We start from the raw sequence: 13,056 nt of genomic DNA on the forward strand, positions 1-13,056 counted from the left end.
GGGGAGTCCACCTTTAATGTTAATCCATTTACGTTTATTTCTACAAGAAACTCTTTTGAGGGTATCATTTTCAAAGGGATTTCCGTTAGCATACAGCTTATGGTCCTATAGACTTAGATTGCTCAAGTGGCTTCAGAGAGTAAGGCATCAATGTAATTCTTTACCCCTACATATCCACTCAGACTACCCTTCACAGAACTGAAATCCACTCAACGCTCACAGAAATGTATAATTCCTCAACTCTTTTCTTTGAGCTGTTGAGTGTGAACAGTGAAGTCATCACTCGTCGAAATGCTAACAAGGCTATTGTGCGTGAGATTAACGTTCCCTTGAGGCCCCAGCACACTGGATTGTGGATCTTTCAGAGGGGGACTCAGAATATGACAGGTCCACCCTGAACTCAAAACAGGAGAATAATACATCTAGGTGACCCGCATTAGCACTTGCAAATAGGTCCCTTCGCTGATGACTCAATGGTATAGATGCTGGCAGAGCTTCAGCATTACCATGACACTGTGCTGGAGTGGGTGTGTGTCTGTGTGTGTTTGTGTGTGTATGTGTGTACACTTTAATCACCATCACCATGACAAACGGTGAAGCTCTAGGGCTAAAGAAAAGGTGCCATCAGTGTTTTGGCAAGGTTATGCAAGCGTTTAATCAAATTCAAATTTCCCCAGTTAAAAGGGAGCAGGCAAACAGTGAGAGTGCTGAAGCCATTCATACAGGTCTGAATGAGTTGCTGCGGTTTGTCTTCGGGGTCTAACGGAACGCTTTTGCCTTTTACATCCAGTGGCAACTGCTTTTCTAACCCAGGGTGTGTTTTCTTTGTGTCCTGCGGTTAACTGTGCCAAATGCAATATTGTGGGTCACATTTTCTTCTCATTAATTTTTGAAAATTGATGAAAATGGTGCCATGTGTTAAAATATTTTTTTTCAAAGGGCTCAAAGTAAGTTACTCTAGGAGCCCAAGTTTGGTTTTGTATATTGATGGTCTCATAGTTAATAATTTTATGAAAAGTAGAATTTATTTTTTTTGATTCAACAAGCTATTCTGGTGCCAACCAGCAAGGCTGATAATGTTGAACTGTTAAGACACCTAAATGCCTACATCCTTACACAAACTCATGTAGTTTGAAGCCTGAAGCAGCCTTAACTCCCAAACACCTATTGCCAAATTTGATCCAGAGTCCAGATAGTGTAGGCATTCCCCCAATGTCAACATGAGCATATTCAATATATAACCTGGAACCTAAATATGGAACCTTTGGCATGCACTGGTTTCTCATAGGATCAGTAGAAGTGGGACCTACATATGGTTTATGGAAGCTTGTTTCGTGGTTAGCAAATAAATACTTGGGGGCTGCAAATTTGGCGAAAATATCAAATATAAGGTAAGTTGTTTGTTATGTTACATGTTTTATATGTCATGTGTTATATACATTTTATTATTATATGTGTTTTATTATGTCATATTTATCTTGTATGCTATGTTATGTACTATAGATATCTTGACAACCTCCTCTTAATTTTTCTCCAGCTTGAAAGCAAAAACAAAAATATATTTTTTATTTTAAAATTGTAAATAAATTCAGGCATCAAGGGGTTAAGGATCCTCATAACAATTGTAACCCACTCTGTGTTATAGTCTCAACAGTAAACTGTTGTTTACTTCCTAACATACCTAATTTATGAAACTAGAGTTTGTTTCCCAGTCAGGATTCAGATTTGGAAAAGTTTCATTTTGTAGTTTTGGCTACAAAAGTACTGACACACCTGGAAGCTATGATTGAATAATGTTAGTAGACAGAGTTTAGCTAACACCTCCTAGCTGCTCATAGAGAATGATGTGCGAATTCATTTTGCTCTCTCAAGGTTTCCCAGATCAAGGTAGCGATTATCTCCTGCTGAGTTTCCTTTGGAAACAGTCACTGGCACCCAGATTTTAGGATACCGGCAAAGTACGCCAACCAAAGTCAGGCGCTCCAAGAGATATTTGCACATGCTTTGTGTCTTGGCCGGTCTGAGTTATTCAAGGGGTTTGTTATCTTGGGTCTTGCTCATGCATTCGTTCTCACTGCCCCTCTGCTCCCACACAGAGGGCCCTACTTTTTGTAGCCCCCTGCTATCTTTGAATACACACACTCTATCAAACACACACACACTCATGCAGGATCATGTAGATATATTTAGTGTGACATGTAGGCATGAGCAGGCAGATAGAGATTGGAAAAACGTGCACCATGCTGCTCATGTACATGCATAACACATTGAAGCAAGGACATGCACTCAAGCACATGCACCATCGCATATATTTGGATGTTTTGGACTAAAGAAGAATGCTGAAGCTCGGCCAGAATTCAGACAGCTGTGTCTCCCTGAATCAGACGTTTAAAATGGACTGTCCATAACAAGGACTTGACCTTTGACCCAGAGCCTTTCAGCACTGTGTTTCCTCACTCAGCTCTTTCTTCAGGCCTAATGATGAAGACACATTCCTTCTTTCCCTGCTCACACTTGGATATCACTTTTGTTTTCTTGAAAATATAACAGCACAGGGTGTGTGTGCGTATGATAAAGACATACTGTACATGTAGTGGAGATATATGGGGTAGATGAAAGACAGAAAATAAATCTTACTTTCTGCACTCCTTGCAGAATCATAAACCCAGATTGGTTCTGCTTTTTCACTGTAGCTCCTTTCTAGGCCATGGTGAAAGTACTATTAAAGTCATTCAGTCTGATACAATCCTGATGTTTAGAGCCTCGGTATGAGATTTTTATAACATAATATTCTTTATTCTGAAATCCATCAATTTTTCGCATCAAAATCTGTTTATAGATCGAATGAGGTACAACTGCAGTTGTTAAAAATATTCTGTAAAAGCTGTGTCCCTGTTCATTAGGTAGCCTTTAGAGCAGGGGTGGCCAACCAGCCAGAGACCAAGAGCCACAAAAATTACCGTGATACTACAAAGAGCCACATCACACATGTGGTCTTAAGAATGCACTTCTTCTCACACAGAAACAAATTGACATGAAATGAAAATCAATATTAGAGAAACTGAAACTTCAGTATCAATCTCATCACCCAAGTATTGATCAATACTGGTCCCAACGTTGGCATCAATATATTTATATTTTCGATTAATCGTCCTTGCACTACTTATAACAATATATAAATACCTACAATTTTTTAATGAATTGATCAAAAAGCCGCACCCCAAAAGGCGGGTTGGCCACCCCTGCATTAGAGGACCTAGCATTCATGCGTAGACCGCAAAGACCAAACTAAAATGTAGCAATCTACCAAGGATTCTCTGTTTACATCATCAACCGTAACTACCTGAATCCCAGCGTCACATGGCGCCAATCCTGTTGTCTAGCAATTGGTAGCTAGCTGATGTGGCTAACGAGCTAACATCACCCAGCTAGTACAACCATCGCTAACATTTCCCAGCAGTCTGACAATAACAACAATTTCTTGAAGGTGTGCAATTGACCAGACATCTGTGACTTTTGGTAGGGATGATGTATCATGGGAAATGTAGGCCCTTGGTTGCATTGCCTTTATTATTCTCTGTGCAGCTGCTGTAAGTGAGGTCATTGGTGTACTGACGTGGTTTGATACAAACCCCTCCAAAAGCTAGAATGCTGGTCCTGTTTAAAACCAAATAATCCTGATGTCAGGCTCTGAGCAGGAAACTGAAAGAGATGGAGTGGATAGATAGATTAATATCAAACCTGGATCGACTACTATGAGGACTGTAGCCTCCATACATGGGGCACAATTCATCCACAAGGCCAAACCAGCAACCTCAGTTTGGTTAAAAAACAACTTTGCCGTTGACTGAATGAAAAGTTTGGGAAGAAAAGAGAGACACAAAACAGTTTATGCTCAAAAAAGAACATCATCCAGTCATCAGCTGGTCTCTGTTACAACAGCTGCTGTATTTCTCCAATTTCCCAGATAAATGCCACAGATTTTATTCTCTGGAGATTACTGACGACATCCAGGAAAATGACGAACAAACAGGGGCTGTAAAAGGAAAGGACACCACACAAACCCCAGGGGGGACTGATGTGCGTAATTCTTAGTTGCAGCAATGCCTCAGTTTTGGACGACTCATGTGACTTGCCTCAGAATATCTGTGAGTACACAAATGATGCAGTTCATGCCCAATGCAAGAGAGTGCAATTTTTACGGCCTTTTAATGCTTATAAATATTGACAAAGGCAGTCAGTCTCTGGACCTCACAGATCCTTAGCTTGTGATTTGGCTCTGTCCTTTCTCGCCTGTCAACTCACACCAGAGCCGAACCACAGGACAGCTAGAGTCACATGACCGCAAATTTGTGCTTCCTACCCCAATGATGAGACTTTTTTATTCATGTAGTTTTTATTGGGCTCTAAAAACCTCAAGCTTGTTGAGTCCAGTCCTTTCTCCACTCATTTTATTGTCCACACAGAGTATCTTAGTTTTACAGTCAAATGGATATTTAAATGTAGTTTCAATGCATCAACTTCCTATTTCTCTCAATCTGCTCTGTGCAAGTTGCTGAGTCGTTGCTGAGAAGTCCAGCAAATAATGAAGTCTTGTGTGTCTGATTCAGTGTCTCCAACTTCCAACACAGTGTATTAAAACTAGATAAACAAGGTCATTTTTATCTGACAAGCTGATTTTTCAATTGACAAATGTGATTGAATCAAAGGGAATAGCTAGTTTGGCAGCTATTAGGCTCTTGGCTATGCAAGCAAACTGTAGCACAGTCTCTATAAAACCTACTTCTGAAGTTAAATTTGGAAATATACTTGAGACTATTTTTTAATTAAACATTTATTTAACTAGATTGGTCCCATTGAGATTAAAAACCTGTTTTTCAAGGGAGACTTGACCGAGACAGGCAACAGCAAAAACACAAAAAACTGTGGGAAAATACAAAGAGAGATAAAGTACAGTTAACAAAACACAACAGGAGATGGAGGTAGGAGAAATCCCAATAAGAAAGGAATGGACCCTCGGCTGGCCTCTCCTTTGTAAGCTTACCTAAGTGGAAACAGGGCATTAGCTTACACTATCACACTGTCTTTCATCAGCTAGCTAGCAAACGGATGGTTACGTCTGACAGTGAGCCACATGGACAGGTAAGAAGTGAACCAATAATGTCTTCACACTCGTGGTGTTGGTGTGAGATCACAAGTTCACGCGCTAATTGCTTTCAGAGGTAGTTAGCTTGAGTTGTCTTGAGCAGGGAACCATAGACTTTATAAAACATGGACGTAGTCTCCCCGATGTCACCCGTCTGTTTCTGAAACGGAAAATGAAGCACATCTGCTATAGCGGCCATATTGATAGTGGCAAGGGCTTCGGGTACAGCTATAGGGCGCCTGTCGGTCATGTGACCCAAAGCTGTGCCTCTGATTGGGCGAGCTTGCGATCTTGACATCCTTTGAACTACTGAATAAGAAAAAAAAATCACCCCCATACAGTGTGTGCGGATAGTAAAATTAGCGACTCAGACAGGAGACGTTTTTTGAACCAGGCTGTAAATAGGTTAACTTCTGCTTTGAAAATGGCTTTTTTTGGCTTGGTTTGATACAGTACTTCCGGAGCCAGCCTCAAACGGACACTAGAGGAACAGCAGATTTTAGCACTTCTTGGACCAGGGGTTGCCGCTTGGCAGGAACTAGCTCAAAACGCTAAATCACTGACTGACTGATGCATCTTGGGAAATGAAGGAGCTTAATTTTGACAAGGAAGAACTCAAGACTATTTCCCTACATTTTTGGTATATATAGATTATTTTTAAGTACTTCTTTTTGTGAAGAAATGTTTTTACAAATGTGACGTTTAATTAGCCAAAAACTGATTTGTGATTTAGATGGAGCTTCTTGAAGGTACTGCGTTTAAGTTTCCTTTAAACTGGAAGTTGTAACCATAATTTAATAAAGCAAAAAAAAGTATTCTATATATGTACATGACAAAGTGATTTGCACCTCAGGTGCTTGGAAGAAAGAAGACATTCACTTCAGTTACAAGGAGAAGAAGAGAAAATGACTTCCTTTGCATGACCTCACTTGCACCTCACTGATTTTTTTAACAGACAGAGTTAAGACCATAAAACACTTAAAAGTTTGCCTCCCACCTGCCCATTTGTAATATATTGTCTGTCTTTTTACAGAATTAGAGTATCTCCAGAGCAAATAAATTAAACACACACGTTCAGCTTTTTGTGTCAGCGCAGAGGCAGAAAGGCAGGTCAACCACATGATCCTGCAGTCAGAGTGGCTGTAAACCGATCCTCATAGTCTAAGCACATCCTCTGTGCTGGGGTCCCTTTTCTGCCAGGCTCTCTCTCTCACACACATACACACACACACTCTCACACACTCACCCAAGCACACATTCCTCTGCAGGCTCTGTGAGGGGCAGGCGCAGAGTGTGCTGGAAGCTTGGATCTGCTCCTCAGAGTGAGCGTCTCTCTCTCTCACTCCTTCCAAGTCGTTAAGTCTGAGAGCGGAGGAGGAAGAGAAGACAGAGAGACCGGGGGAGGTCTGACGACACCAAACCCAGCTTTTTCCCGGCACCTATTTTAAATGCACAGATTGATAAATGCGAGCGCACAGTCTGCTTCTGGCTGTGGTCTGCTGGAGGGACATCCAAGACTGTCACCCTGCGAGAGATGTGTGCAACTTTTCCTGCCAGGACAAGAACTTGAAGGATACTTTTGGAAGCGTAGCATGTGTATCTGTCCACGGTGGGAGTAGAATTCAATGCTGGAGGTCCAGTGTGTAAGAATGGATGACGCATGCTCCTCACTGAAGGTGTCTGATGCAGCTTTAAAGAGGACAAGGAGAAACTAAAGACACAAGAACTTAAGACTTCACCTGCAACTTTCTCCTGAAGCTGATATGATGCTTTGGTGCAACTTCGGCCACCGGTTGCTGTCTTTAGCAGCACTTCTGGTGATTGTAAGCTGTGGAGGAGGGGAGCAGAGGAGAGGAGCAGACAGTAGCAGCAGCAGCAGCAGCACAGGTGGTGGCAGCAGTAGTGGAGGAAGCAGCAGCAGCAGCAGACGCTTCCATAAGATCCAGCATGGCCAGTGCACCTACACCTTCATCCTACCTGAGGGAGAGGGAGGCAGAGGAGGCTCCTGCAGGGAGCCCAGAGGTGGGAGCACACCACAACAGAACGCAAACTCCCTCCAGAGAGATGCGCCGCCACCTGAAGCGGAGTTTCCAAGCCAGAAGATCCAACAGCTTGAGCACATTATGGAGAATTACACCCAGTGGCTTCAGAAGGTAAGGATGGGGCTCAGGTGGGTGTGTGGAATTAACCAGACAAAACAAAAACTGCAACCACAACAGTTTCACAATGTTCATAAGTGTGTCTTCCTGTTTCAAAACCCTCTTCACTTTTGTGATGTCTGAACCTAGAAGACGCATAAACTTCACACACTGCCCTCTTTGATCCATCGTTACGCAATGTAAAACACTAAATCACATCTGCAACGGCTCCTCATGCGTGGACTAGATCCGTGCACTTTTGAAGCGGTTCACGCTGTCCTGTATCTGTCAGGGTATTTGTGTTTCCGCGGGTGTGTGGTCTCCCCCTGCCGAGTGTGTGTTTGTGGCTTTCACGAGAGATAACTTGTTTTGGTTTCTGGACGAGGCTCTCATGAGTAGAAACCGCGGCTGTGTTTGCTGTTTTCTCGCAGCCGACACATTGTTTGTCACGGTGTTTGTCAGACGGAGAGTTTGTGTACTTTGGGAGCTGAGAATTTGTTTTCCTCTTGGGTGATGCCGTGTGACTGGAATATTACTGAGGGGCAAAAAAACGACTTTATCAGACACACATCTTCACCTTTTCATCTAAAAAAATCTCTTAATTTCTTCTCTGAAGGAGCAACACAATGTATAATTTCCCTCCACACTCTTATGTAACTGTGTTCACTATCTGAATTGAACTTTTTGTTCCGCATGTCAAACAGCTGTCTCAATTTAAATCCTCATCTTTCCAAACTCCAGCTTCGTACCCATCCTGTCAAACACATCTCTGCCTCCTTTAACCTTGTTTCCTGCTCAAACTATCCTGTGAATACATTCCACACACATGTCCAGTTGAGCTGCGTTGAGCGTCGGTCATAGAGCAGAGGTAGTTACATGTCAGTCACCCCGTGTGGGCTGTCTCTTTAATGGCAGGAAGTCAGAGAGAGCCCCCCAGAGACCCTCGGAGGAGGAACAGACAGAGACAGAGAATGCTCCCTTTATTTATTCTCGTGAGTCGATCTTATGAAATCCCCTCTCGAAAGTGAGGAGAAAGTCTGTAACCTGTTAAGTTAAACAAATACTTTTATTAATCAGATAAGGTGTAAAAATAACTTCTTTTAATTACTCTGGAACAACCAAATTACAATTTATTTAGAGAGCCAGCGAGGTGTTTACTATGTTCAAATATGGTTCTACTGTAGTGTTAATGATGGCTGATACCCTTTGGCAGGCACTCTGCTTTCCTAAGCTTTGAGACTTTGTGTCTCCACAGAGAGCCAGACTATCTCTGTGAAACGAACACAAGAATTAAATAAACAAACTTCCAAATTCAGCTTTCCTGCTCCTCCACCACTCCACAATATTGAGCTTCTTAAACTAAGATTAGCTCGCCTGATCTGTGATGAATTGCCCAAAGCTTGTGGTTTGTTTTTGTCCACGAATGCAGTACGCGCACAGATAACACCTGATGGATTTGATGGATTACGGTGGAACAAGGGGAATTAATCAGCCCGAGCTTCATCAATACACCACAGAGTCGATTCGTTAGCGTATCTGCCACTGCTCTCCGCCGTGTGCCTGCTTCTCATTTCCGCTGCGAAAGTAAACTTTTCACTCCTCTGGTTGGGGGAAACGGTCATTTTTCATCAATTAAGCAGGCGTTGGTCACAGTGAGATGTTGATGGATTTTGTAATTAGAGAGGTGTAGGGGTGGAGGTCTCCATCCAGCTGCAGGTCCAGATACTTTATCATCACCAAAGTGGAGATAGAAAAACATCAAAATAGAGCTATTGGGAAATAATTAATCAACATATGGTTTTAAAGGTCTCTCTTTAGCCTGAAAACCAAAACCTGTTCATCTGAAGACTGAGAAGAAAATGAAAAACTGCAAGTCACTGAATTTCTATGACAACTTGATGTTTTCCCCACAAAGAACCACAAAGAAACACTGAAACAGAAGAGTTGAAAATTAATGCATACTGAGTAGTCAATTGATTAATCACAGTCCAAAACCTGACAATTGTTCATCTTTTGACTTAAAGGACAAAGGAAAGCATCAAATCCATTTTTTCTTTCAACAGCCACAAAAGTAGTCGTCAATCAAGTCAGTCTGAGTAGTTAATTAATCACAGTGTTCGAAGAAATCGTTTTGTTCTCCAACACAGCCTAAAAACCTGAATATTGTTAACCTTTTGACTCAAGAGACAAAAGAAAGCTTGAAATTATTCAATATCTGCAGCAGCCGAATGCTTCGCCTTAAACTGATTAAACTAGTTGGTGATTGAGGCTTTTTTAATGGTTACACGATCAGATTTGAGCTCAGACTTGTCTGATTTAACCAAGGGTTAAAAACTTGAAAGTTAACTGATTTTGTAACTGAAGGAATGCAGTCCCTCTGCAACCAGCTTGACACATCAGCACAATGTTGTAAAGAGCACAAAGATGTCAGGCTGTCTAGACGACAAATTTTAGGTTGTACATGATTAGCCAGCAAGCTAACAGCAAAGGTGATGAAGAGATCACTCAGACATAATACTTACACTACCCACCAGTGTTTCAAAAAATGGATTAAAGTTAACTTCTTATACCTTCAGGTAGGAAACAGTTTGCATATCTGACTGTAGGTATCATTGTTAGAACGTTTTAGAAGTTTTTGGTTACCAAAGGCTTTAAGTTTCTGGCACAGCCAAATGCTTCCCTTCAAGACCAATGGATGAAACGATGAATCGTGTATCACATTTGGTGGCAATTGTTGATTTTTGATTGATCAATTGATTAGTCTTGCTTATTCTTTCCAACCTCAAGCCCAAACCTTTAAAAAATGTATCTGCTGACTAAAAAGACACAGAAAAGCTGTGAATTGTCTCATATTAGGATTGCAAACTTTACACCTATGCTGATGAGTGTCCCTTTTAACAAGTCGATAAACCTGCGTCTTTTAGTTGGGCCCCCAAAGCGATCCACGTGTCAGGAAAGGCCAGGGGTGAAATAACACCAGCTTTATCTCTGCTCAGTGGACCTCATCTGTCTGTAATAGTACAAGTGATACTATGAAAACAGTGTGGCAGTGTTCATGGACTGAGAGTTTGACTGATGAGACCTCTGGAATAACTTTCTCCTCAGGTTTGAGGAGAGGGACTTGTGGAAACATCTGCCACCCCCACTGATTTGTCATATTTCTTTTAGGGAATGTTTTGGAGATCTTAAAGGGATAGACAAAAAGCAAGAATGTGAACAGCACAAGAAAGGATTTGGTGTGGTCATTTTAGTTGGGACACTTGAACACACAGTGGTAATTCGGCCTAATTGCACAGCATTTTGGGAACATCAGGATGCAGTTAACATTTTTCAATGGACAGAAGATTAAGTGTTCTAGCAGTCTATCTGTCTTAATCACACCAGTGATTTTTACTGCTTGTCCAAGCAGGAGCGCTCAGCCTGATGAAAGAGACGTTCAGAACAGACTGAACTGCCAGATAGCAGCCCTGTGGCTTGGTGCTCAGTCGACTGTGGGGGTCGAACGCAGAGTGATGCAGCAAACAGCTGTTGGGGAAGCATTTAAAGTCAGATCTTTCTTCCTTGACCGAGGGTAGAGTATATGGACCCTGATAACATTCCTGACCAGTCAAAGGTGGCGTGTGTTTGTCCAAGGATTACTACCCTGGCCTGTCTACAAGGCAAGGAGCCTTGGACAAGCTCTGCTGAGACCTCAAAGAGGAAATGCATCTGATAACAAGCTGCTTTACGCATTAAATAATATTTACATTTCACTTTTTGATGTTCAGCACATTTCCAGTACATTCCCCAAAAAAGATAGGAAAACAACCAACAGCACAACACAAATACTGTAGGAATTTTCGGGTGCTCCAAATTTAAGTTTTTTTGTTTAATGAAAGCCAGTGAATTCTGTGATTGGAGAACCAATCGAAACTGAAAGGTAATGTCGGCAGGAATTTTCGTCACTTATTAGCAAACACTACATTTAAACTGGGGACATCCTCCTTGGCTCAGTGCCAGTGGCAGCACACACCCGCAGCCTCTGACTGTGTGACTAGGCCAACACATTTGCAAACTAATGCAACCATCTGTAGCATCACGTTTCTATGTGGGAGAGACTTGAGAGCTGTGCAACTGACAGAGTATCATGAGTATTTTACACATACCTGGTTAGTGGTGAAAGTCTAGCCAAGCTTCACCCCCTTTCTGGAAAAAGCTTCATCTGTTTGGCATTTCGTTTCACTTTGGTTGTGTTTTGTTTTTGTTTTTTTTCCTGTGATACGCCCTCTTTTGTAGCTGCTCAGGAATAGCATAGCAAGGATTAACAAGGATTAGCATCTCCGCTAGCCATCATCAACACGCAAAGTCACTTGCACACTGGACATGTTGTGATTGGCTGAAAAAACCATGGTTACTCTCCACACACAAATGTCTCAATACAACCAAAACATCAACACACAGGCTGAGGAGAGGATTGAGGCAGACACTGACACTGACTCACACATATAATGGTCCATAGGAGACGATTGAGCAGGATTATTCCTGTAAAAGTTGATATTTTATTTTTTTAGGAAAATTCTGCAGACCCTACCTTTACATCATCTATAAATTGAATCAGTGTTGGTACTCTTGGATTGCGAAGAAGCTTTGTCAACCATGGCCAGATTTGTTGTGCCAAATCTCTAAGTTCACTGGTATGAATTTGGTACATTCCTGTATACATAAATTCACCAGAGACTCAGATTACTCTTAGATAACAGATCTAGTACAGAAAAATTTAGTGGAAAGATTATGTAAATTAGATTAATGTTTGTATTTAGGTTGACAATTATTTACACATTGACTTAACAAGTTAGTCACTAGCTCAAATTACTTTACTTGCATGTGGTGTGAACCCACCATTACAGCACCATTTAATTGACAGAGAAATTATTTTATAGCTACAGTGTTACGTGTGTGCTGTACCTGTTTGTCCGGAAGCTTTAGGCCCACCTTGCCTTCACCTGTTTGCCTGTTTTTCCAACAAGCTGACCACCATGGTGTGCCTCATCAGGAATCAGTGGGTGACTTGAGGGTATGTCCATGTTTTGGACAGTCTATGATGAATACCTTAAAGAGTAAGAAACCAATTAGCCTTTGGTACCCCAACAGTTTCCCACAAACTTGCTCAGTTTTTTTTGCATTTCTGTTAGTGCTAGCCTCATGAGCCACTTGGCTTGTGTTACGCTCAGGGGAAATGAGGATAAGTCTACTCAATGAATGGATGGGTTACTTGAGATAAAGGAATTGTTACATTGAGTAAAACGTAGATTAAGTGCCCATCTCATAGCGCTCTTTGTGAATATTCATTCTACTTCTATAATATTTCAAGGAAAATACAAATTTGGCACAGAAGGACGTAAAGCTAGCCAAATTGTGTTTCTGCTCTTGGGAGTGAAAGTAATAATTCTTCTCCTTCCCCTCCTGGTGGAGACAGTAGAGTGGTTGAGAGCAGTGTTTCTTGAGAAAGACGCTGTGTGCCAAACTAAGCTGCTCAACAAGGGGAGGAGGAAAAACGATCTGCGTTGTCTTATCCCTGTGAAATTCTCATCATTCTGCCTCTCTATGAACATTAGCGTGCAGCACAAACAGTGGTTAAAGCAGATATGGCAGCATGTGGGCAGCAGCTTGTTTCCTTTACATGCTGGGAGTTCAAAATGGGTGAATGTGTTTCCCTACTTAGCCCTATCAGAGGGCCACACAGCATGCATGCGGATCCAAGAAGAAACCTATCTATTTTAGGGGTGACCGCTT

At 41.8% G+C, this 13,056-nt stretch overlaps 1 protein-coding gene across 1 annotated transcript in view; it reads left to right on the forward strand.

Moving 5' to 3' along the window:
• The first annotated feature begins 6,457 nt into the window (after positions 1-6,457).
• The window catches only part of angpt1 (angiopoietin 1), a 67,390-nt gene continuing 60,791 nt past the window's right edge, over positions 6,458-13,056 (forward strand). The window contains exon 1 of the mRNA XM_074686895.1: positions 6,458-7,299. Coding sequence (XP_074542996.1) covers positions 6,910-7,299 — 390 coding nt within the window. The 5' untranslated portion in view covers positions 6,458-6,909. The remainder of the gene's footprint in view (positions 7,300-13,056) is intronic.

This window comes from Halichoeres trimaculatus, unplaced genomic scaffold (assembly GCF_033239565.1).
Source record: "Halichoeres trimaculatus isolate MK-OKI-2021-1 unplaced genomic scaffold, fHalTri1.1 fHalTri1_scaffold_14, whole genome shotgun sequence".
Lineage (NCBI taxonomy): Eukaryota > Metazoa > Chordata > Actinopteri > Labriformes > Labridae > Halichoeres > Halichoeres trimaculatus.